We start from the raw sequence: 22,024 nt of genomic DNA on the forward strand, positions 1-22,024 counted from the left end.
ATTCCTCCCAAAATTTCAAGTACATCGCTGCATGCCACCCCCCAAATGAAGGCATGACAGTGAACGACTGTACAGTGCCAATTAAATTCTACAACTCACCAACTCAGAAATAGCATTGCTCATTTTATCGTGACTACTCATGGAAGTGAAATTACTTCAGTGCTCAAATGCTTGTAGGATGATGCGACTTACAGAGGAGCAAGTTAAACAGCTCAGTCATGACTCTGTGATGAGCCAAGGCCTCCAGAATCATTGAATCATGGAATTGTCACGGCTGGAAGAGACCTGCAGGATCATCCATCCAGCCACCAACCCAGCACTGCGTCTGTAACCCTAACCCAGTAACCCACATCACCCAGCACCAGTTTCAGATGCCTCTTGAACCTGGGCAAGCACCTATTCGGTGAACATTTTTTCTAACATCTAATCTGAGCCTCCCCTGTCTCATCTTAAGGCCATTTTTTGGGATCCTCTGCCGGCACAGCAGCAGAGACAGCCCTGCCTGGCTGTGCTCTCCTTCCAGGGAGCCAGAGAGCGATGAGGCCTCTCCTGAGCCTCCTTCTCTCCAGGCTGAACACCCCAGCTCCCTCGGCCGCTCCTCACAAGACGCATTTCCTACACCCTTCACGAGCGACAGCTCCGTTTATACTGATTTTCTGACAAAGTATCTTCAGGATTTTTGTTCTCCTCTTTTTCCCCACCACCCTAAACCCAGCACGGCAGCACCCCATGCCCATGACAAAGCAAACCCACGTCCCCACGCACCCCTCCTTCCTCGCCGAGCCACACGAGCCTTTCCGAAAACGGGGCGCGGATGCGGGAGGGATTTTCAAGGGAGGGATTTTCGCTAAAACAACGAACGGGTCCCCTCACACCGTTGGCGCGGCCGAGGAGTTCGGAGCGGAGCGGAGCGGGCGGTGCCGTTCGAGCGGGGCCGCTCGAGCGGGGCGCGGCTCCTGAGGCGGCTTGTGCGGGCCAAGACCGCCTGTCCCGCGTCTCCCCGGCTCTCTGCCCGGCCGCATTTCCCCGGGTGCCGGTACCCGGCCGCGCCCCGAGCGCATTTCCCCGGGTGCCGGTGCCCGGCCGCGCCCCGAGCGCGTCTCGCCGCTGCCGGCGCGGCCGGACTGCATCTCCCGCGGCGCCCCGCGGCGGGGCGGGGCGGGCCGTGCGGCGGAAGGGGCGCCGCTCCCGTCGGCGGCGGGGGCAGCTCTATCCGGGCTCTTGGCGCTCTCCCTTCCTTTCGCGCCGGCGGCCGCTGGAGGCGGCGGGTCCATGTGCGCTCGGCGCGGCCCCGGCCCCTGCCCTCCGCGCTGCCCCCGCCATGGACCCCAGCGGCATCATCGAGGCCCTGCGGGGCACCATGGACCCGGCGCTGCGCGAAGCCGCCGAACGACAGCTCAACGAGGTGAGGGCGCCGCCGGGCCTGGGCCGGGGCCGCGGCGCTGGGGAGCGGGGACGAGGCCGGCCCGTGGGAGGGGGAGCGGGGCGGCGGCGCAGAGGGTGCCCCGGCTCCTCGGCGCGCCCGGCCGCCAGCGCGGCCCCTTCCCGCCGGGCGCGGGCCGGGCCCGGCGTGCATTGTCCCCGCACATGGCAGCGGGGCCGCGCCGGGCCGGGCGGGGCTGCTCGGGCGGGGGGCAGCGGCAGAAAGCGGCCGAGGCCCCCGTGCCTCTCTCGGCGGTAACAAATTGCCTCCATTGTCTCCGTGCTCAGCCGGGAAAAGGGTGATCCGCGGAGGGGGTTTAAAACCGCCCTTGTGCAGGCCCTCGGTGGCTCCGGCTGGACGCAGCCCTGCCTGGGACCATTTAAGCGACATCAGTCTTTGGGTGTTGAAAGCACTAATTTGTCAGCGGGGAAGGAGGCAGCGAGAGCCCCATCGCTCCGCAAGCCGTGCAGCCTGTAAGAGTGGCCTGGGCTGAGTTCACAATCAAATCTGATGGCCTGGGCTGAGCTGAGAATCAGATCTGGCAGCCTGGCGGTGTTTGGTGTTCCAGATCCCGTGGGCTCCGGGTTCAGCAGGGCTGCCGGGGTGGGCGTGCTCCCTGGGTGTATAGACACGTGTCCCAGGGACGGGGGCAGACGGGGCTCCCAGCCCGGGCGTGTCATCCCTTGCACTGCACTCACCTGCCAGACTCGGATGTAAAATCCCAGCAGCTCCCAGTTCCAGGGACTTACAGGTTTGGAAAAAGATTATATTTTTGTTCTGCTTAACCTCACCTGGTAGATGAAAACTTTATTGATGAGACACAGCCACGGGGCTTGTAGACATTTGGAGAACAGAAGTGTTTTAGTGTTTGACCCAGAGAAAAGAGGATGTCTTGATGGAGGAGGTGAAGGATAAGCCTGCGTGGCAGCTCTTGTGGTGCCTTTAGTTGGCTTTTTCCACAAACGTTTTTCCTTGTTGCTCTTAAGCAGACTTTGGGCCTGACAATACTCATGCAATGCAACAGATGTTCAGCAGAGCTTAGATAAAGGTGGGCCGAGTGTTCTGCTGGCAGTGGAGAAAATGAAAAAAAACTAAAGGTAGAGCTTCTCAGAAAATTAAAAAGTGATTCTGGCATGTTATTTAATAAGTGATTGGCAAATAAATATTAGGTACCTTTGCAATAGATAGCTCTGAAATTACTCAATGGCTAATTGAGAGTTGTATGAAGTAATTGCCTGTCTTTTCCATGTAGTCTGTTAACAGAGTGTGTTAGTGTTGGTTATTTAAATCAAAAATGCAAAAAATATGATGGCCTATAAAGACAGTAATATCTATGAAATCTTAAGCTGGCCCCAAAATGCATTTTTTTGTGTGTTTAATGGATTTCAATATTTATATCTAGTAACTTGCTTGAAATCTATCTTAGTTCTTTTCTGCAGGTGTTGAGTTGCTGAAGGTGCAGGAAGTTAACGTTCTCTGCCGGTTGGGTCTTCAGCAAGTGGCAAACTCTTGCAGGAAGGATCGTGCTCGCTGGCCACTGGCTTTTGTTCTCACTTTGGAATCAAAACCCCACGGTCCATCGTGTACTACACAAGTGCTAAATTGGCATAAAATCTGAATAGTTGTGCCCCTTTAAAAACACCAGATATTACTGAACCAGTGTGTAAAAATTCTTTGTTGTGGGAAATGGAGCATCACTAATCTTTCACAGATATTTTGTGATAAAAATATGTGCTAACCCAGAAGTCTGCAAGCACTTACACATAGATTCAACTTCATTCATATGCATGGTCTTGGTTTTACTTAGGTTTATTGGAGTCAACTGTGCATTTTCTTGCAGGATGCTGTTCTGAATTTGTTGAATGTTAGGGCAATTCTGTTACCAGTTAATAACTAATTACAGTTCTGAGGGTCTCTTTCTCTGTAAGGATGAGATCACAGCAGCAGTGAACACTGTTCTCGTACCTGGCCAAGCTGCACAGGTGTTTTTGTAGCTTAGTAGTTGTCCTTGGTTGACCTTTCAGTTTACTTTAATTTGTCAGAAGTGCCTCTGTTGAGCTGATGAGACTGGCTTTCAGCAGAGTGGTCATTTTACCTTAGCAGAAAAGAATGTGCATCAGTCAGTAATTGATATTCCTGATTAGTGCAAGAGATATCTAAGTAGGTAAGAGTTAACCAAGTATTTGGATCTCTCTTCGCCATATCCTATCAGTCAACAAAGTTCTCCTGACTGGAGAAGGGGTCTGGAGAGTATGATTCTTGATTTGTCCAGGCTCTGTTATTTTTCCTTTGACCTTGGCTATGTCGTGAATCATTCTATGCTTTATTTCTCCTTTCACTAAGTTTCATCAGGTTGTATTGCCTGCCCATAAAAGGCTGTGAGAACTTTCAGAGTTGAGATCATGTTAAAAAGCAAGTATTTTGGTCTCCTTGTCGTTACTTTTCTCACTGTGAAAAGAAGTTATTGGGAATGAGATCACTGGCTCTTGCATCTCAGCCTTTTTAGCTGATGGGGTACCCTGGGGTGTTCACCCATCTCTGTCCCTGTCTCACAGGGAAAAGCTGTGTTTTACCCGAACTTAGAACCAGACTCTTCAATTAAGCTGCTGGAAAGCAGCAGGAAGACATTACTGCCTTTTGAAATAGTCTTTGTGCTTCATGTATAAAGAGTTTCTCAGAAATTGTGATGAAAATAGTTATTTTTAACTATGCACCTATGGAATGACACTCTGAAAACAATACAGAGCGTTGTTTCATCTTCTAATATCAACATATTTATAAAGGTGCAGTTGCTAGATAATACTTTCCTTGCAGGTTTGTTCTTTGTAATTCCAGGGAATTTATAACTTCATTGTGATATGTCTTGTGAGTCTGTGAGATTCACCTCTGTGTGTGAGCTACTAAGACTTCTTTTTAGACTAACAACCCAGTTTTTGTGTCTGACAATGTTTAGGGGGAAAAAAAGTGCAATCCCCTATAACTCATAATTTTTTGTAAGTCAGAGCTCAACAGAGTTTGCTTAGGAAGACATCCTGACTTTCAGAAATTACATTTAAGGTTTTTTGTGTTCTAATGTGAGTGACAGGGAAAGGATAAAGAGGAATTCCTGTTGGCTGGCCACCATCACCATTGATTTAACAGTGCAGTAGGGCCTGGTTCAGTCCTTTCACTGCCTCCTACAAATGTCAGAAGGATGGAGTGGTTACATGAAATGATTGAAATCTTAGCTGTGGAGAGTTTAGGAGTGGAAGGTTGTCAAAGGGGAAGAAGCAAGCTTCTTACATGGAGTCTTTCAGACAGGATTTTTCAAATGCTGGAATGCTATAGATACTTTGGGCAAGGTGTTTATGTGTTACCTCTAGATTGAAATTTTTTTAAACTTTTTCTGACATGGTTTGCATGTGTAACATCTACAGCTCTGTATTGTAGTGTAAGAAAAAGAACAGAGCATGAGTTTCTTGGCTTTGATTATCAGATCATGGGGTCTCTTTTGAACTTGTTGGTGTGACATTTTACCCGAAGTACTTCTGTACTTTCACTTCCCTCATCTTCCATCTGTATATTCTGGTGCGTGCTAGATGAGGAGAGCTTTGGGTGTTTTCAGCTGCATGTGCCAAGGCTGGTCCAACACCAGGAATCCCCTTGGGGGCAGTAAGGAACCGAGGGTGCCTTGGCTCCACTGGGAAGAAGTTTCCCAGCAGGAGATAAAATCCGAGCAGAAAGGGCCACTTGTCACTTTCTCATGATTTAGCAAATAGTTCCTGTGTGTGCCTGGCAAGCCTCTGCTAGGAGCACATTGCTTTTTCCTCAGTCAGTAGAGCAAACAGTGCTGCAAACTTGCAGACAGTGATGAAAGGAGCAGACAGGGATGTTTGCAGGAACTGTAAGTGTGTGTGTGTATCTTTTGTGGACGTTAAACTAGGTTTGCATATACATTGTAGCTGCATGAGAGGTGGCAGAACTGGCTTGCAAAAAAAACCTGAGGTCAGAACGACTTCCACACCTGCTGAGTTCTTAAAAAAGAATTAAAAGAGTGCTACTGGGCAGTTTGCTGATTCAGCGTGGCCTTACAGCTCCTGACCTTACCTTTCTATAAGAAAACAGTTTCATCTCAGTGCAAGAGTTACATGCACCCAGTCCTGCTGTGGCCCAGATCAAAAATTGCATGTAGATTTTTTTCCCCCAAAATTAGAATGGAGGAAAAGCATTGAATTACTTTTTTTTAAAAAATCTACTTTATTTTTAAAATGTTAGCCTTTATTCACATGTGTGCTGCTTTGAATAGCTATATAAATAACCTGGGGTTCCAGTTCAGCAGCATTAAGTAAGTGTTGCTCATCTGTTCTGCTTTTTTGGGCAGCAGTAAAGGAGGTGCCTATTGTAGTGTGTTTGTTATGGTATGTCAGCTTCCTGATGTCTGAAAAGAATGCATGGAGGTCTTTTTACCCAAAATGAAACTTGGTTTTATGATTTAGAGGCATGCAGGCTTTGTGTGAGAGATGAATATTCCAGCATTAAAGATTCATTTAAGATACTGCAGTGAGTATCATTACTGGAGGAAAAGTGCTTTTCCACGTTGTAATTAACTATTCATAGTTCACATGCCATGAAATGGTCTCTTCCATGTTAACTTTGAACTTCATTCTTCTTTTGGACTTTGCAGCTGGTATAACACTTTTCTCAAAAGTCTCTTTTAGCACATGTTGAACAAAGCAACCCTGCTAGGAGAAACTGCAATGTGTAAAAAGATTGGTGTTAGCAGACAGTGGTGCAAGGTTTGTGGCCTGATAGAACACATTCCTCAGCTAGGCAGGCTGCATAGCAAAGATTGCTCTTGGGAAAAGTCCCTGAATTCTTTGGCTCTTAGACAGCAAAGTCATACCAGTGACATGGCATGTTGGACCTTTTGTAAGGGGGAAGGACTTGAGATGAGTTTTGGTTTTGTTTTTCTTTAAATGCTGAGTTAAGTGCTGGAAGACTGACTTATGTGACAGAACTATTTTTAAAATAATACTGTAGTTCTCTAATTTTAATGTTTACTTTTAAATGGTACATATTAACAAGGAGCAAGAGAATAAAAGTCAAAATTTTACCAATATCAAACTTTAAAGTCTTAAAAATTTTCTTTTCTTTATGCAATTTAGAATATGTGATAGTGGCCAGTGTGAAATCCTGATTTTAGTTCAAAACTGAAGCAAAATAGGTGTGGGTTTTAGTCTGGTTGTTTTTTTTTATCAGTGCAGTCAGTGAAGAGGAGCATGTTGTCCAGAGAGGCAGCCCTCTTGGGGGAGTAAAATTATTAAAGATGGAAATAGCTGAAAGAGATGTGGATTCAGTATTTTTTAATGCTGTGGATACAAAAAGGCACCTATGGTGGTGTCTTATTTTAGGTCCAGTTGTTTTTCTCCAAGTGCCAGTAAAACATCAGATGTTCTTTTTAAGAGTGAAGCAGAGCAATGAGAGGTGATTGTAGTACTTGGTCTTTTATTTGAGCATTCAGTACACCCTCATCTTCATGGAACCATCCCTACTCATCCCTACAGCTCAGTCTCTGCAGTCACCTTCCTTTCAGTGCCTTGGGAAGGAGGTCATTGAAGAGTTGGGGAGTCCTTTACATTCCACAGAGAATGCATGGAAGTGTTAATGTAGCTCTGTGTGAATGTAGGTCTTAACTGAGAGGATTAAGAGCAGGCTTTGATTGGCAAGTGCAAGGTATTTTACTTGTATTAAAAGCACAGATTATATCTTGGCTGAATCTGCTTTGAACCACCAAAGGTGATAAAGCAGCTCATCCTCCTGGTTGGTTGGAGTCTGATGCTTCAGATGCTAATGAGGATGATACTTGTAAGATTTTTAAGAAACCAGACAGATAATGGTGTAGATGTTTCAGTTTTGTCCCTTAAAGCTTGCTATAGTTCAAAGAACCCAATGAAAATATATTAATCCCATATACTAACACAATTGATACTTCTGGGGAGCTTCTGTAGCCTGCTATAGGCACAGGCTCAGTCCTGTCTTTGTAAATGAAGAAAACATTCTTTGGTATTTTATTACATATCAGTGTGTGGCAGTTTTGTACACTGCTGTCTATTTTTTGTTTCTTTTAAGACATAAGATGTTTTAATTTAATTTCTTTGGGTTTTCCCGTCACTTCATTAGTAGCTCTTAAGCATTATTTCCATATTTGTTGCTGAAGTGGATGGTTTTTATTCCAAGAGTAGCAGTCATTTATCATGGGAAAGGGAAAGTAATCCTTCCTTTTTTAAATTATAGGATTAAATGCTTCTGACTTTGCAAACATTGCAAATTTTCACTACAGAAAAGGTATCTGTTAAGCTTATAGCCCTTGTTGAAAGAAATCAGTTTGCACTTCTAAGTCCATTTTATGCAGACTAATATGACCTTACTGTAGGTGAGTTAAAGGTTATTGAAACTGAAAGCTTTCTTCAGGTTCAGGACACGTTAAACACAGGAGCACTTCCTCTGCCATTAATGTTAAGCATATAATTGAGTGCTGTGCTGAATTAGGGTGTGATGTCATTGGGAATGTGCTGCAGGACTCTGTGTCTATTAATGTTCCTTAAGGAAGGAGCAACTTAACGGGCCTGAGGCTGGAGGAGAAATCAAACCTGACTAGTAAATTTTATTTGAAATTTATTTATTCAACCACTGCTTGGCAGTTGAGGACAATTTTGTTGTTGTTGTTGGGGTTTTTTTGGGTTTTTTTTCCATTTGCAAGTATGTTTGCTTCTTGAGGACTTGGGGAATATCAGAGGGACATGGGTCAGCAGGACGTGTGCTCATATTGCAGTGTCAGTTACTCTCAGTTCATCAAACCATGCTCTGTAAATAAACATTTCAGTGGGGCCAAATGCTTCTGGGTGCTCTGGATCCTGTAGAGTTTTAGTGCACAGGATGTGTACAGCAGTGTTCTAACATTTTGGGCAGATTCTGAAGTCAAGTTTGTTCTTCATTTGAAATCTGTTTTAAAAAACAGGAGGTAGAGAACCTGCTGCATTAACCAAGTCTGAGTACCAGGGTCATGTCCCAGGCTGTCCCTTTCACACTTGTTTATACTGGAGCCTATTGGAGATACTTGCTAGGAAAATGAAAGTTGAAGAGAACATTCTAGTACTGTAGGACTGAGCTGAGCAGCATGATGCACTTAGGAGGAATCTTGACATCATTTCATACTGTCAGAAGAGTTTTTGGTGTACTAAAGGAATGGAAGGATAACTTCTGATTATTTCTCTTTATGATATGAAGTTGCTGCAGTATTTGGGGCAGCCATTTGGTTTTCATAAATAGTGTGTGTAATTTCGATGGTTTTGAAAGTAACAGGTGGGTAAGAGGTGTTTTCCTAAGAGTTCAACAGGTTAAATTATGTGGATCTATGCACTTGTCTTTGATAGGGGAATGCAAAGAACACAGGAAATAGCATTGAAATGTAAGTGAAGATAAAGCAGAACAGCAAAGCTGTTTGGAAGTTGGATGAGGTAGATCAGGACTTGTCCAACAGAATATCTCTAAGGATGATGTCCCACAGCCATTGTGGATAAGTGTTCCAGGCCTTGGCCTCCCTTGTGAATTTTTGCTCCATGCGTAAAAGAGGGATTTCCCACTGTAACTCATGTCCATGGACTCTCTATCTCAAGGAAAATTATGTTTGGTTTCATTTAAGACTAGCTTTAAGAGTTAGCTTTTAAGGGTTGCAACTCACTTTTCCCAGCAAAATTAATTTATTGTCTGGAGTTCTTGATGCTTGGGAAAGATGAGTAAGGGTGTTACAGTAACATTAAGGTTTGTTTCCTCATTGAGAATACAATCCAGTCCTTAGTGTGTCAGTGACAGTTCTCATGGTAAGAAAAAAATATTTTTTGTTTTCATTGTAAGTGAAACTCCTGCAAATCCTTGGGAAGTTGTTGCTGTGTGGATGTGTCTCCATGTGGATCTCCCTGCTGTTGCTTTGCTGTGGTGTGGTTCTCTGGACAGCTGCTGCAGTAGTGCATCAGTGGTCCCTTGAAACTGATTTTTCAGAAAGATGAAGTAGGACTTGGACTTAGTTTTAAAACATAGTTCCCATCTGTTTCTTAGCTTATTTTCTAATGAACTCATACCTTGCTAAAGGTCACTGTAAATGTGCTGCGCTTGGGTTTTTTAGGCTGTTCAGGTGCTCTTGCTTCAAGTGTTTGTTCTGAGTGGGGAACATGTTTGGTGACTGTGGAAGGCTGATTCCTGTTCAGTGAATTCTTCAGCTCTGTTACCTTAAACAGTAGGGTTTTTCCTCCCCCTTGCTGTCTTCAAAATACAGTGAGCACAAAACTTTGGAATGCTTTGGCTGATTAGCTGACTCCTGTGCAACTGGCTGAATTGCTGGTATTCTATTGATTGCATTACATCATTATAAAGATATTGTAAAACTTAATGGAAGTATTCTAAAACTTAACTCTTTTTTTTTTCCCCTCTCCATAGGCTCATAAGTCAGTGAACTTTGTTTCAACTCTGCTTCAGATCACTATGTCCGAGCAACTGGATTTACCAGTGAGACAGGCAGGCAAGTTTTCAAATATTTTTGTCATTGTATCTACTCAAATGGTGCATACACACAAGTACACATGCAGTTACTGTTAAAGAATTCTAATGGTTTTAATGTCAAGCACTCGGGAGTTGCTCATGTTAGTCATCACAAGCTATTATCTGGCACCATGCACTGAGTAAGGAAGACAAAAAGAAAAGGTGTGTCGGGCTCCTGAATGATTCTTCCCCTTTATCTCTAGTGAACATTCCTGGGGGAAGCAGAATGGTTTATGATGCTGGTGCACTTGGTCCAAGGAGGTCATTTAAACTTGTACTGGGAGCACTAGTGTTTTTAAACATACTAAGTGGAAGAAAACAGATTATGTTTTTTGGATCCCTGCTTATTTGCATGTGAGCCATCAGTAAAATGATGTTGATTGTTGACAGCTCCAAACATCACCTTAATGCTTCTCTAATTACTTGATAGTGGTTTTTAGTACATACTTTATTGGGTTTTCTGACTGGTGAGCAGAAGGGTGTGATCTGGACTGCTTATTTGGACCTTCTGTGTAGTAAACTACTCTAAGCTGTAGCCTAAACTTAGCTTGAATTTTTATCTTACTGCTGGGGGTACTGTTCAAATGATGACTCAAAAAGCTTACTGCCCTACAAGTGTAACATGCAAAAAGAAGTTTGAAGAAAACCTGTGAAGTTTCACTCTGCTCCATGCAAGCCAATTAAACCCCAAAGCATCCTGTGGAGAGTGGGGATGGCTCATTCAAGGCCCAGCTTACGAACAGTGTGTGTTTGCAAAGCAATTATTGATAAATCTCTCTGAGGGCTGGCTGAAGTCTCTATTACTTCAGTCTTGTAATAATCTGCTGAGTGTTTCTTGACCTCTGCAGACACTTTCAGAAACCCTCTGGTTTCTGAATCTTCAAAAGGTGCATATGAAATTTAGGAAGAGAAGTTGCTTTATGGACTCCTATGTAGAATTAGATTAACAGTAACTTTGTTACCAGTTTGCCATTTTATATTTCCTGTTGCCTGTTGTAAGTACTTTTCCAAGTGCTGTGATTTATATTCTGCCACACAAGCAGTTTGGATTTGGTTGCCAAATGGTAAATGCAGGGTTTGTTCCAGGAGCCTGATTGCTACAAATTGCTGTAGCACATAACCTGGGTATAAAGGAGCTCTGTTTCTCTAGCATTCATTCCTGTATCACTAACTTAATTAGATTTTTTTTTTGCTTACAAGGGATGTTTTAGGTTGTCATTAGTATTGATCTGATTTCTTTTTTACTTTTAATGAAAATCTTGAGAAAATCATTATAATGGATTTTTCAGAAGCGTGTTGCTAAATAGTTTCACAACTGCTTACCTGAATCACAGCTAAAAGCAATACCTGTAGTATTTTTACATTAAATGGGTGAAAGAGTATCAGTTTAGTAAATTATTGGGTTCATAACTTGCATGATTTTTCCTACTTAGGAAGGGCCAATGTTTTTGGAATATTTGCTTGCAAGATGTGTGTTTGTTTTGTGCTTTGAATGGCTGCCAGCTGATTTGCCACTCTTGTTTCACAGGAGTTATCTACTTGAAAAACATGATAACCCAGTACTGGCCGGACCGTGAAAGTGCTCCTGGGGAGATCCCACCTTACTCCATCCCAGAAGAGGACAGACACTGCATCCGGGAGAACATTGTAGAAGCCATTATCCACTCTCCTGAGCTGATCAGGTGCAGTTTTAGCCTCTGTGTGAATTACCTGTTGGGTTTCTTTCTTTTTTTATTTTTCCCCAGCCAAGATCACCCACATGCTAAGCATCGTTGTCACACACTGTGTATCCTAAACATAGAATTAATCTAGATGGAAAAACAGTTTTCAGCTTGTGTAGCATGTAGAAATTTGTAGAATGTTAAGCAGAAACTACAGAACCTAAACCTTCTAAGCAAAAAGGAAGTCTAAGTATGGATAGTATGTGTTGTTTCAACACTACAAGAATTTTGTTAAAATAATACAAGTAACTTCTTTAATTGTTGTGCTTTGATTTCCAGAGTGCAGCTTACTACTTGCATTCACCACATTATCAAGTATGATTATCCAAGTCGCTGGACTGCAGTTGTGGAGAAAATTGGATTTTATCTCCAGTCTGACAATAGCGCTTGTTGGCTTGGAATTCTTCTCTGTCTTTATCAACTTGTGAAAAACTATGAGTAAGTTCTTTCTGGTCTTTCTTCATATAAACCAGCAGAATTAATATATTGGTGTTTATTTTTTTGTACTCTGTGTATATTGTAACCATGTAGAATTGTGTGTGGGACTGCGCAAAGGTGATGGAAATGTAATCTTAGAAAGTATTCTTGACTACTTGCTGTGCAGATGCTGGCTCATGTATCTTCTCAAGTAAAAATTACAGGAAGACTGCCTTCATTAAAAGTTTGAATTCAGAAAAAAAAGGGTGTTTTAAAACCTTAATGTGGTAGTTGTTTTATATGGATTGATAGCAGTAAGAAAGTCTGCTCAAAATCATGACTTTTGTAGGAATTTATTATTTAAATCAGGTTTAAACCTTTAAACAATTTGTACTCTAGTACTCGGTGACAGTAACCATAGAAAGGTTTCAGTGTGTGAAATCTGGAGTGTTGGGAGCTCAGAATTAGTTAACTGACTTTGGTATGATCACTTGGGTGGTCAGAGAAAAGGACAGTCCTGGAGTCAGGGAATTGTAGTAGTGGAACTGATGGAATTCAGAACTTTTTCAAAGTGTTGGAATGTATAACGTTTCTGTTTCAGGTTCTTGATTTAAAATATTGCATGGAAAAATTTCCATCTAATTTAATGATTTTTGCATTAGTCAGTGTAAAACATGAATGTCAGTTTCTCAAAAATAGTTTTACAGGAATGCCATAAAAATCTTTGTAATCCCAAGTGGGAGTTTTCTTAGTGGCTGAAAATTGTAAGTCCTGCTAGGAGAGAAAAGCAACTATTCTCATTTGATTTTCAGCTTAAAGATCTTTAACCAAATATGCTGCAGAGATCTGGGAGCTGTAAATGAAGGAGTGTTCAGTGGTAGTGAATTATGAGGACAGGAATACATCCATGTTTAGGGATCTGAGTGCAGTCACTGTGTGATAAGGCACCAGGTGTGTCTGTAGTCTCAGCTGATCAAACACTTCAGGAGCTGCTCCTGCTTGCTCAGCTTTCTGGTGGAGTCAGCAAGGGTGAGTTTCATGTCACCAATCATGTAGGAATGTGCACATTTCAGTGTTTCAGTCAGTTTAGTGGGACACGAATCTGTGGGATGTTATTACTTTCATCAAGTTTTTACTGCCTGAATTGTAGGAATATTTAAGTTTTGATTTTTTTTTCCTTAATGTGGGACATAAATATCTTGGAGCTTTTAACTTTTTTTCCCTTCAAATTCAATGAGCAAGATCAAATGGCTGCTCTTTGCATAATAATTTTTCTAGTCCTTTTTTTTGGGAGGGGGAAAATTAGAAACTGAATTTTTCTGAGCAACTTTTAATCTTAATGTTTGGGTTTTTAGTTCAGAAAATGCATGAAAACTGTATTATTGAACAGGATTTTGGAGCTCAGTGTTTCGTTCTTACAGAACATGCCATCTGGCAGCAGACTGAGTAGTCTTTTTCTTGTTGTATTCTGAAAATTGCCACTGTTTAGGAAACTGAGTATTGATATTTAATATTAGTGAAAAGTCTACAAAAAATGTGTTGGAAAAACAAACCAAACCAAAGCTCAATCCTCTAACGCAGAGATCTCCCACAGGGGTCCAAGAATCTGACAAGTATTGATTGCTGAATCAAGAAATAAATGTACAATCACAAAATGATATTTTACCTTGTGATTGTCATCACCAGTATAGAAAAGATGCTGCTCTGCTCTGATAACTCTTGAATCAATTAGGAGTTTCTTGTGTATAAGTTAAAATCTGGGGCAGAGATTTCAAAATGTGGCTTCGTTTCCTTTCAGGAACGTAGAAGTGTTGGCGAAAGGAAGTGGAGCCTTGTTTTCAGCATGGGCTGTCCCTAGCATAGCAGGGCTGAGGTTTTACTTCAAGGGTGGCTGCCTGCTCAGAGTCTGCCCCACAGCCTGGAATGGCACCTTCTTTATCAGATTGTTGGCTTTGGGCAAATTAAATGGTGAGATGTGAGAGCCATCAGTGGCAGGCTGTGAGAGGCTCCTCAGTTTGCTTTATCCAGTGTCAGTGAAGCTATGTAGCTTCTGCAAATATTTTGATAACTTGTGAACTGTGATTAATGCATTTTTGATCTGTAACACCATCTGGCTATGGCTTTATTTCCGATTCTGTCACAGGAACTGGCTAGGGGTTTCTTTTTAAGTGACAGGTTGTTATGAGCTGTCATACAACCAACTTGTGCCTACACTGGGGCAAGGTGAGCTTTTTCAATTTAAAGCCACCTGCAAGAACTGCAAAACTGGTTTTGTTCTTCTCTAAAGGTACAAGAAACCAGAGGAGCGGAGTCCCTTGATAGCTGCAATGCAACATTTTCTGCCAGTCCTGAAGGACAGCTTCATTCAGCTCCTGAATGATCCATCAGACCAGTCTGTCCTCATCCAGAAACAGATCTTCAAAATATTTTATGCCCTTGTCCAGGTAAAATATGTTGTATATACTTGAACAATAATTTAAAGCATTATGCTTTTCCTTAAAATAGTGAATGACAGAAATATTACAATATTAGATTACATCTGAATCATTTTCCCTACTACTCAGCTCCATGAATCACAAGTTTCTGATTGTCTTGTGCTTTTACTTTTGAGCAGTGCTATTCCTGGTTGGCATTAGATAAAAGTTACACTTGCCATCCTCTAAGGTAGGATGTTTGCTGAAAACCAGTTAGAAAATGAGTTTTCTAAGGACAGATTGTGAAGGCCAGACTATAGAGAATTACCAGAGTAAATATAGCAGTTTGGAATGGAAGTGCTGTTAAATGCTTCAGAAATAACATCCATTTAAGTAGCATTTTGGCATTGCATAAGCACAATGAATTGGAGCAAAGACCTCTAGCACCTTTCAGGATATTTAGGATATAGGTTAGATGGTGCTAAGTTCTTTGGCCTGGTTTTTGAGGTAAATTTCTTTCTTTCATGGTGTAGGGAAGGATTTGAAAGCTAAAATTCAAACTAAAAGTAACAAATTTATTATAAAGCAATTAAAAAATAATTTCTTTTTTTTTTCTTTTTTTTTTTTTAAACCAGTACACATTACCTTTGGAGTTGATAAATCAGCAAAACCTGACTGAGTGGATAGAAATCCTGAAGACTGTTGTTGATAGGGATGTACCAGCTGTAAGTGGCTTTTGGCTATTTGTCTTCAAGTTTAAGTAGTTTTCATTCACTAGAATGTTGTTTCTGCATCCTTTTTTCTCTACAGATGCCAAGAAAATAATAAATAAAAAAGACTAGGCTAAATTGAGAGTTTCAAACAGACTAAACAAATTTTGAAAATATGTAACTTGTTGTGAGTTCTGTTTTTAAATTATAGCAAAACTTATTTTGGTTTCTTGTTTCAAAAATGTATTGGTAATTTAGGCATATTTCATGGGATTTATTTTTAGATATGCTCTACTTCATACTTCTAGTAAGCTAGAAGTTGAAATGGCAGGTTAGAAGCAAGATGTACAATGTAGTTGTTCTAATTACATATCATTTGAACTCTTTGTGAATAATTAGTAATATCTTCTTTTTTTTCCCCTAAAGGAAACGCTTCAGGTTGATGAAGATGACAGACCTGAGTTGCCTTGGTGGAAATGCAAGAAGTGGGCTTTGCATATTTTAGCAAGGCTCTTTGAGAGGTATTTTCCTTCCATTATTATTTTAAAAAAACCTCCAAGCAAACATTCAAGTCAGTAATATTGCTGCAGCCTTGAGTTTACATACTTGCTTCTAATTCTAGGTATGGAAGCCCTGGTAATGTTTCCAAGGAGTACAATGAGTTTGCTGAAGTTTTCCTGAAGGCCTTCGCTGTTGGTGTTCAGCAAGTAAGAAACGCTGAGTGTGGGGGGAGCATTAGGATAAGTTTAGACTTAGTACTGATTGCTTGTTTCATTATTTGCTGAAAAGGCTTCTTGTTCTTATTCAAGTTTTTTTTTCAAGCACATTGGTATGGAAAGCAGTGATGTCTGTGGGCTAAGAAAAGACTGATCAAGAAATTATCATTTTACCACATATCACAATCCACTTTCCACTTACAAGCCCTCAGATGAGCTCCAGACAAATGCTGCCAGTTTTTTTCCTTTCTGAAAGAGATGGGTACATGTGGTGTAGTTGACCTTCAGAACTACCTTTTAGATTTTGATACAGGGTTTTTTTACTTAAAGACTGTAAACGCTAAATTTTCAGCCTTCTGCAAAAGCCTGATCAAGCAGAGGCTCTCTTACAGACAGCTAATTCTGATGTTCCCTTCCCACTTGTGTCCCTGTTTTGGGGTTGCCATTTGTGCTGTGTTTTAGAGTCTGCTGTATGCAAACAATCTTTGGATAAATTAAAAACATCAGGTATGTTTTTATAAAATTTCCTCATATTTGGTTCATAAATACCTTTATTTTAAGGTGATTATATTGCAAATGTCAATAGACTATTGATTTATGAAAATCTCAGTTGGAATGTATTCTTCAAAGCCTTTGAGTCAGACAAACAGCTCTTAGTTCAGTTTCAGTTCTCTTAATTTCTAATGAAATTGTAATGAATTACAGGACTTTTAAAGAAGAAATGTAGAGAAAGTATCTCATAAATCCATGCTTTTTGAAGGTTGGCCAAAGTATGGAAAACATTTTTCACATGGAGTGTGAGGCAATATATCCCAGCACTGCTCAGGGGTGTCAGCTTTGCTTCCTGAGGTGCTCACCTGTCACCTCTGGGTGACATTAGACAGATCATTACTGCACGTTCTTCAAGGCCTTGCTGGTTGCTTTGCACTTCCAAGATAAAATGAAATTCTGACAAAGGGCTATGGACAAAAGTAGTCTTTGAAAAAATAATTTTAACAGTTTCACAAAATGCTTGTATTTCTTTACATTGTCTTTGAATCAAATTTGATCCTTATTGTTATTGCAGCTAGGAAACTTCTAAGAATTTGGGTATTTAAAGAAAACTGCTAAAAATCAATACTTTGGCAGGCTTAGTTTGTTCCTAAACAATAATGTAACTTGTTTAGGAAGACAGACTGTGTTAAGGTTCTGCCCTCCATTCTTCTGCAGAAGATAGCTCTTGGGCCTCTGCTCAGGGCATGGAATCTGCCAAACAAATGTTGTGGAAGATTTTTGAGCAGGATGTATTTCTTTACAGAAATTAGAATTCTGTGAAATACTGAAGAATACAAATTTGGATAATATGTTTCATTGAGCTCTCTCTACTCTCCAGAGTGTTTGCACCTTTTAGTAAAGGAATAATAGATAAATATAAGGCATGACACTACAGGTGGTTCAAGTATAATCTTGAAATACACTGCTAATATTATTGTTATAATTACTTCTCATTGATTAGCCCCCACCCTCCAAAAAAAAATCCTGTACATTTGGTATTCACTTTAGCTAAAACTTCCTTAGTTTGTCCAAACCAGGCTGAGCTGCCTAGCTGGAACACCCTGAATTTATCCCTTGTGTTAGCAGCTGTTTTGCTCAAGACACTTCTCATGAGCCAGAACTAAGCCCTGGTTGGACACTGCTGCCTTGTAGTTCCTTGGCACTGTTACAGAATTTTATTTTATTTGCCCCAGAGTGTCCATCCTGTTTTTCCTCACTGCAGTTCTTTAAAAAAATTTTAATATCTGTACCTACTGCATCTGAATCATGAAACTACATGCATCTTCTTGGATAGTCCTAAAAAAACCTGCAAGTTTGAACTTTTGCTCTCTTCTATTCTAACTCAATACCTAATGCCACAAAACCTTGTACTCAGGTGTTCGTACTAAGTAATTTCTGTCTAAATCCTGAAGGTTTTTATACACGAGCAGTTCAAACTTTGGGAAGCGATAAAGCATCTAGAGCATAAAACTGTTTGTGAAGCTGTGAATATTTTGATGAATGTTTGCATCCTCCGTAAACAGAAGTGCAAGGCAATTCCTTTGGGAAAAACACTTCAGTCTTTGTGTAATAAATTGTATCAACAGCATTCATTTTCAAAATAACGAATCTTGGTTTCTCTAGATTTGTATTTTGGTAGTATTACAGATTGATCGGTATCTTTCCACCTCCTTTGGGTTGGGATTTTTTTAAAAAATGCTTCTTTTGTGTGAAGACTTAAATGAAATCCTGGAAATGAGATTTGCCATTTCTCTCCAGTTAGTCAGTCTGCTTCCGAAGGTGCAGTTTTTCCACTGACCTGGATTAGGCTACAGGGAATTCCCTTTGCATTACCTGTGCAAAGCTCTCCTGTGAGCTGTAATTTAATTACTAGTCATGGTCCCATGTCCTTTTCATGACCTTATTTGTGGGGAGCCATGGACTTGAGCACAGATGGATCCCTGTGAAGGAGTTCTGGATGCAGAGTTGAGGCCAGAAAGCCAAAGGGAGTGACTGACTGCTGGATCACTCCACACACACACACAGGGCTCACACAGCTGTGTGGCTGTGAGGCAGCACAGGCACAGATCAGACTGTGAGTGTAGAGTGTTCTGATCCAGTGGCTGGGTGTGAATTTCTGCCCCCAGGGAGTGAAGATGGAATAATAAACCTCAGAGGGCAAAGCCCCCTGGGGTGTGTTGGTGGTGAATTAGCATGTATGGTTTATGTTATTAAAGGATGGTATTTTTAAAAGATGTGCAAGCAACCAGTATGAGTTGCAAATTGTCTTATAAAATTAACAATGACATTTGGTGGAAGGCTTAGTCAGTACCCATTTTAGCCTAATGAATAAATGGGGGTTTTGTTCAGTTTTGAGGGGTTCTTATGTAGGCTTGTGAGGGAGGGTACAATTGTGGTGAAAATGGGCTGTGCTCAGTATAAGATACTGATGAGATCTGATTTCTCTAGGTGTTGCTGAAGGTGCTGTATCAATACAAGGAAAAGCAGTACATGGCTCCTAGAGTTCTGCAGCAAACACTAAATTACATCAATCAAGGAGTGTCTCATGCAGTCACCTGGAAGAATCTGAAACCTCATATCCAAGTAAGCCATTTTTGGGGTTTAATACTTAGATGACTCAGAAATACATTAGTCAGTCTACTGTACAATGTTACCAGTGATGCTATAATTCACATTTTAGGCACTTCTCTTATAAATTGCTGGTGGAAAGAGTTTAAACCAGGTTAATGAAGGTTGCCTTGAAACATGAGCAAAGCCACTAATTTATTGCTGTGTCTCCTCTGGGCATTAATTTATTAAGGATTACAATCTAACACAGCAACACAACATATTTGGAGATGGTGTTAGCTGCTGAATTTATGGCATTGAATCATCTCCACATGCCATCTTCTAAAGGCAGTCTAATATCCTGTGTTGTATTGTAACTCTGCCTAAACACAAAAGGGGTGCTTTTTTGTAAAGTGACACATAAATTCACTCTAAATCCAAATAGTTTTAGAATGTTACTGACAGGATGGAGAAAATGTATAAAATACAGGACAGAATACAGAGATTGATTTACTAGTGCTAACGAGTTTCAATCTCTTTTTTTATTGCAGGGAATCATCCAAGATGTTATTTTCCCATTGATGTGCTATACAGATGCTGATGAAGAGCTTTGGCAAGAAGATCCATATGAATATATCCGCATGAAATTTGGTGAGCTTTTGAAATCTACTCATGTTAAAAAGATGTGCAAAGATGGGATTTCTATGGGGTATTTTTTTATGGGGTGTTTTTGTGGAAACAGAGGTGGATTTAGTCTTTAAAAAAAAGAGAGAAACACAGTGTATTAACCAAATAATAGAAGCTGGACATTGGTGGTATTGTGGAAAGGAGAGAGGATACACTAGTCAGCAATGGCACAGGAGTTTGTGCACTTGTGAAAGTATTTCATTTACAGTTACAAAGTTTTTATTGCAAGTCAAACAGTCCTGGTCTTGCTAGCAACAACTACATAAATTTAATGTCATTTAAAGGTTATGCCATAAACAGCTAATATTTCAGGCCCTGGATTTCTTAGGGAATTTCACCCATGGCACAGTTCAGAGCAGATTTACCCCAGTGATAAATGACACATTATGGAGTAAGCCTGGCGTTCCAGACTTGTCCCATTTCACCTCCTGTGCTCTGCTACTTTATCTTGGGGTTTACTCTTAAGTCTGTGCAGTCCTCTGAGGCTGGGAACAAAAAGAAACACTTCAGGCTCCCTTTACAAATTCTTCCCTTCACTAGGAATGTTTATGTGGCTAGAACAAGGAATCTGGAGGGGTTTGGGAGTTTTTATCCCTCAGGTCAGAGGCATACCTGTAAACACTACAGGTATTACACAAGGCTCTGATAATCCTCTTCTGCAGAGAAATGAGAAACAGCATTTTTTAACCCAATTAATTCTGTGTGCTGGCCTGTACAGCAAATAACATCCATGTCAAGACTTGAATGTTGTGTCTGCTTCTCTACTGTTAAAAAAGATTTATCTTAAAAATAAGAGACATGAACTTCAAATTAGACCTGTAGAGGCATTCATCATGAAAAACATGAAACATATGTATCCAACCACATGTAACTCTTTGGTCTTGGAATATCTCTAGTAAGAAAGCATGATTAACCACCTGAAGGGTGCTCTTTGTTCATATTAAATACACTGGGGACATGAACTGTAGTAAAGGACTGGAATTTAAAACTGTTACAATGTTATTTAACAGATGTATTTGAAGACTTCATTTCTCCAACAACTGCTGCTCAGACATTATTGTTTACATCGTGTAGTAAAAGGAAAGAGGTAAGTTGTTCAAGGATTATACTGAAATACCACCAGCTAAATTCAGTTTATTTGCTGAAAGAGCTATTAATAAAAGTTTCACTTTTCTGCTCTCATATCATACTACACCAAATTTGAGATTCCATATTTATTTTGCACTGGTCTATTTATGATTTTTTGTATTTGCAAATTCCCCTAGGACCCATTCTTGACAGAATATTGTGTGTTTATAACAAAGACATAAAACATTGCCCAAATTCCAGCCTTGGAACAGGCGATTAGATATTGTAGCATTTCAGAGCACAGAGAATGGTACCTGGGATGATTGACTGGAATACTTTGACTAACCTTACGTGTAATCTAGGTCCTGCAGAAGACAATGGGCTTTTGTTATCAAATCCTCACGGAGCCAAACGCTGATCCTCGCAAGAAGGATGGTGCTTTACATATGATTGGTTCTTTGGCTGAAATTCTCCTGAAAGTAAGCAGAACAAATCTAGTGGTTCTTTTCATGCTTTTTTTCATCCTGTGTTTTCTCCAACATACAGTGCCTTAGAAGAAATGCAAATAGCTCTGAGTTCACAAGTTTCTGAATTGCTGCCAGTTTTTTTTTAAGCTGTTGAACTTAATTGTTTTGGGTTTAATGTCAGCTTAATTACTTAATTACCAAAGTTTTATAGGTCATGTTCAAGTTCAGATTATTAAGTTCCTTTAAGTTCTGTGCTTCTGGTGAGAATTACTACACCATTTCTGTGCTTCACTTAATTACATTCCCTTTTTTTATGGAAGAAAGTAAAAAAGTGCATCCAGTGAAAGGCTGTTTATTTAATGGACTGGTTTTTGTGTCTAGAAGAGAGGCAATAAAATGAAATTAAGAGATGTTGCTCAGTTAAAATGGTAGCAAAATAGATGCATGGCATGGACTTGTATTTGGACCACAGCTCTAAGCAGTTTCCCTGACCACTTTTACTTTTGGTGCCCATGTGCTGCCAACTGAAAGGTGTCTCTTTGGGTAAAAAAATAGCTGGGGAAAAAGGTACCACTATTATAACTGAAAAGGTAAAAAATCCATGTACGATCCAAGTTTAATTACTAATGTAGGAGATCATTGTTGCATAATTGACTTTAAAAAAGGGGTAAGTGAAAAGTCTGAGGGTTTGTTACACTCTTCACACTTTTATCATGTGTGACTTTTTTACTGGGAGAGAAATATAT

General features: G+C 40.7%; 1 protein-coding gene and 1 long non-coding RNA gene across 9 annotated transcripts in view; one reads left to right on the plus strand and one right to left on the minus strand.

Moving 5' to 3' along the window:
• The first annotated feature begins 1,195 nt into the window (after positions 1 to 1,195).
• The window catches only part of IPO7 (importin 7), a 32,959-nt gene continuing 12,130 nt past the window's right edge, over positions 1,196 to 22,024 (plus strand). Inside the window, exons 1-12 of the mRNA XM_064425471.1 lie at positions 1,196 to 1,405; positions 9,896 to 9,977; positions 11,526 to 11,679; positions 11,998 to 12,156; positions 14,423 to 14,579; positions 15,185 to 15,274; positions 15,686 to 15,780; positions 15,882 to 15,966; positions 18,958 to 19,092; positions 19,608 to 19,707; positions 20,754 to 20,830; positions 21,174 to 21,290. Coding sequence (XP_064281541.1) covers positions 1,322 to 1,405; positions 9,896 to 9,977; positions 11,526 to 11,679; positions 11,998 to 12,156; positions 14,423 to 14,579; positions 15,185 to 15,274; positions 15,686 to 15,780; positions 15,882 to 15,966; positions 18,958 to 19,092; positions 19,608 to 19,707; positions 20,754 to 20,830; positions 21,174 to 21,290 — 1,335 coding nt within the window. The 5' untranslated portion in view covers positions 1,196 to 1,321. The remainder of the gene's footprint in view (positions 1,406 to 9,895; positions 9,978 to 11,525; positions 11,680 to 11,997; positions 12,157 to 14,422; positions 14,580 to 15,184; positions 15,275 to 15,685; positions 15,781 to 15,881; positions 15,967 to 18,957; positions 19,093 to 19,607; positions 19,708 to 20,753; positions 20,831 to 21,173; positions 21,291 to 22,024) is intronic.
• The window catches only part of LOC135303540 (uncharacterized), a 33,418-nt gene continuing 14,610 nt past the window's right edge, over positions 3,217 to 22,024 (minus strand). The window contains exons 3-5 of one of the 8 annotated variants that reach the window (XR_010365002.1): positions 21,158 to 21,284; positions 15,195 to 15,353; positions 3,217 to 3,518 (exon numbers count right to left, since the gene is read on the minus strand). This is a non-coding gene — a long non-coding RNA (uncharacterized LOC135303540). The other 7 variants (XR_010365006.1, XR_010365005.1, XR_010365003.1 and 4 more) reach the window with 7 other exon arrangements.

This window comes from Passer domesticus, chromosome 6 (assembly GCF_036417665.1).
Source record: "Passer domesticus isolate bPasDom1 chromosome 6, bPasDom1.hap1, whole genome shotgun sequence".
Classification (NCBI taxonomy): domain Eukaryota; kingdom Metazoa; phylum Chordata; class Aves; order Passeriformes; family Passeridae; genus Passer; species Passer domesticus.